The 933-nt window shown below is 46.7% G+C and overlaps 1 protein-coding gene across 1 annotated transcript; it reads left to right on the top strand.

Moving 5' to 3' along the window:
• Positions 1 to 262: 262 nt before the first annotated feature.
• LOC101289003 (ATP synthase subunit g, mitochondrial-like) lies at positions 263 to 724 on the top strand. Its single transcript, XM_033439187.2, has one exon. It carries the CDS (start codon positions 306 to 308, stop codon positions 615 to 617), a length of 312 nt encoding a protein of 103 aa, XP_033295078.1. The 5' UTR covers positions 263 to 305; the 3' UTR covers positions 618 to 724.
• The last annotated feature ends 209 nt before the right edge of the window (positions 725 to 933 follow it).

Below are 933 nucleotides of genomic sequence, written 5' to 3' on the forward strand. Positions count from 1 at the left end.
CTTCTCTTGCTGTGGAGCACAGGCTCAAGGTGCGTGGGCTTCCATAGTTGTGGCACGTGGGCTCAGTAGTTTTGGTGCATGGGCTTAGTTGCTCCGCAGCATGTGGGATCTTCCCCGACCAGGGTTCGAACCCGTGTCCCCTGCATTGGCAGGCGGATTCTTAACCACTGCGCCACCAGGGAAGTCTCTTAGATTATTTTTTTAAAATATTGCAAAATTGCTTGTGGGCATATCTATCAACATTAAGAAAGGAGAGGTGTCATTCAGCCGGCCAGTCGGCGCGAGGGGCTTTCCGTCCTAGAATCATGGCCCAGTTTGCCCGTAACCTCGCGGAGAAGGCCCCGGCGCTGGTCAGCGCTGCTGTGACTCACTCGAAGCCTCGATTGGCCACATTTTGGGACTATGCCAAGGTTGAGCTGGTTCCTCCAACCCCTGCTGAGATCCCTACAGCTATTCAGATCTTGAAAAAAATTATCAGTAGTGCTCAAACTGGTAGCTTCAAACAGCTTACAGTTAAGGAAGCTTTACCGAATGGTTTGGTGGCCACTGAGGTGTGGATGTGGTTTTATGTTGGCGAGATCATAGACAAGCGTGGCATCATTGGCTATAATGTTTGAAGACCAATCTTTGCTTTGTTATTTGGGTGTTCTTGGACCATGTGTGAGCAGACTGCTATTTGAATAAAATAAGACAATGCGTCAAAATCAAAAAAAACAAAACAAAACTGTGCTCAACTAGAGCAGCTTGAGAAGAAAGTTTGTTCAGGGGCCTGTTGAAATGTGCGCACTCCACCTATGTTACCTTCTTCTCAGCGGATCACATTTGGTTCAGTGGGGTGCTTTGCATAGTGGCAAATTTGTTAAGAGGGAACTATATTTCTCATAACTTACAAAAGTAAATGGTACAATATTTTAGAGATGGAAGGAAGGCAGA

The sequence above is a fragment of the Orcinus orca genome, chromosome 1, assembly GCF_937001465.1.
Source record: "Orcinus orca chromosome 1, mOrcOrc1.1, whole genome shotgun sequence".
In the NCBI taxonomy this organism is placed as follows: Eukaryota; Metazoa; Chordata; class Mammalia; order Artiodactyla; family Delphinidae; genus Orcinus; species Orcinus orca.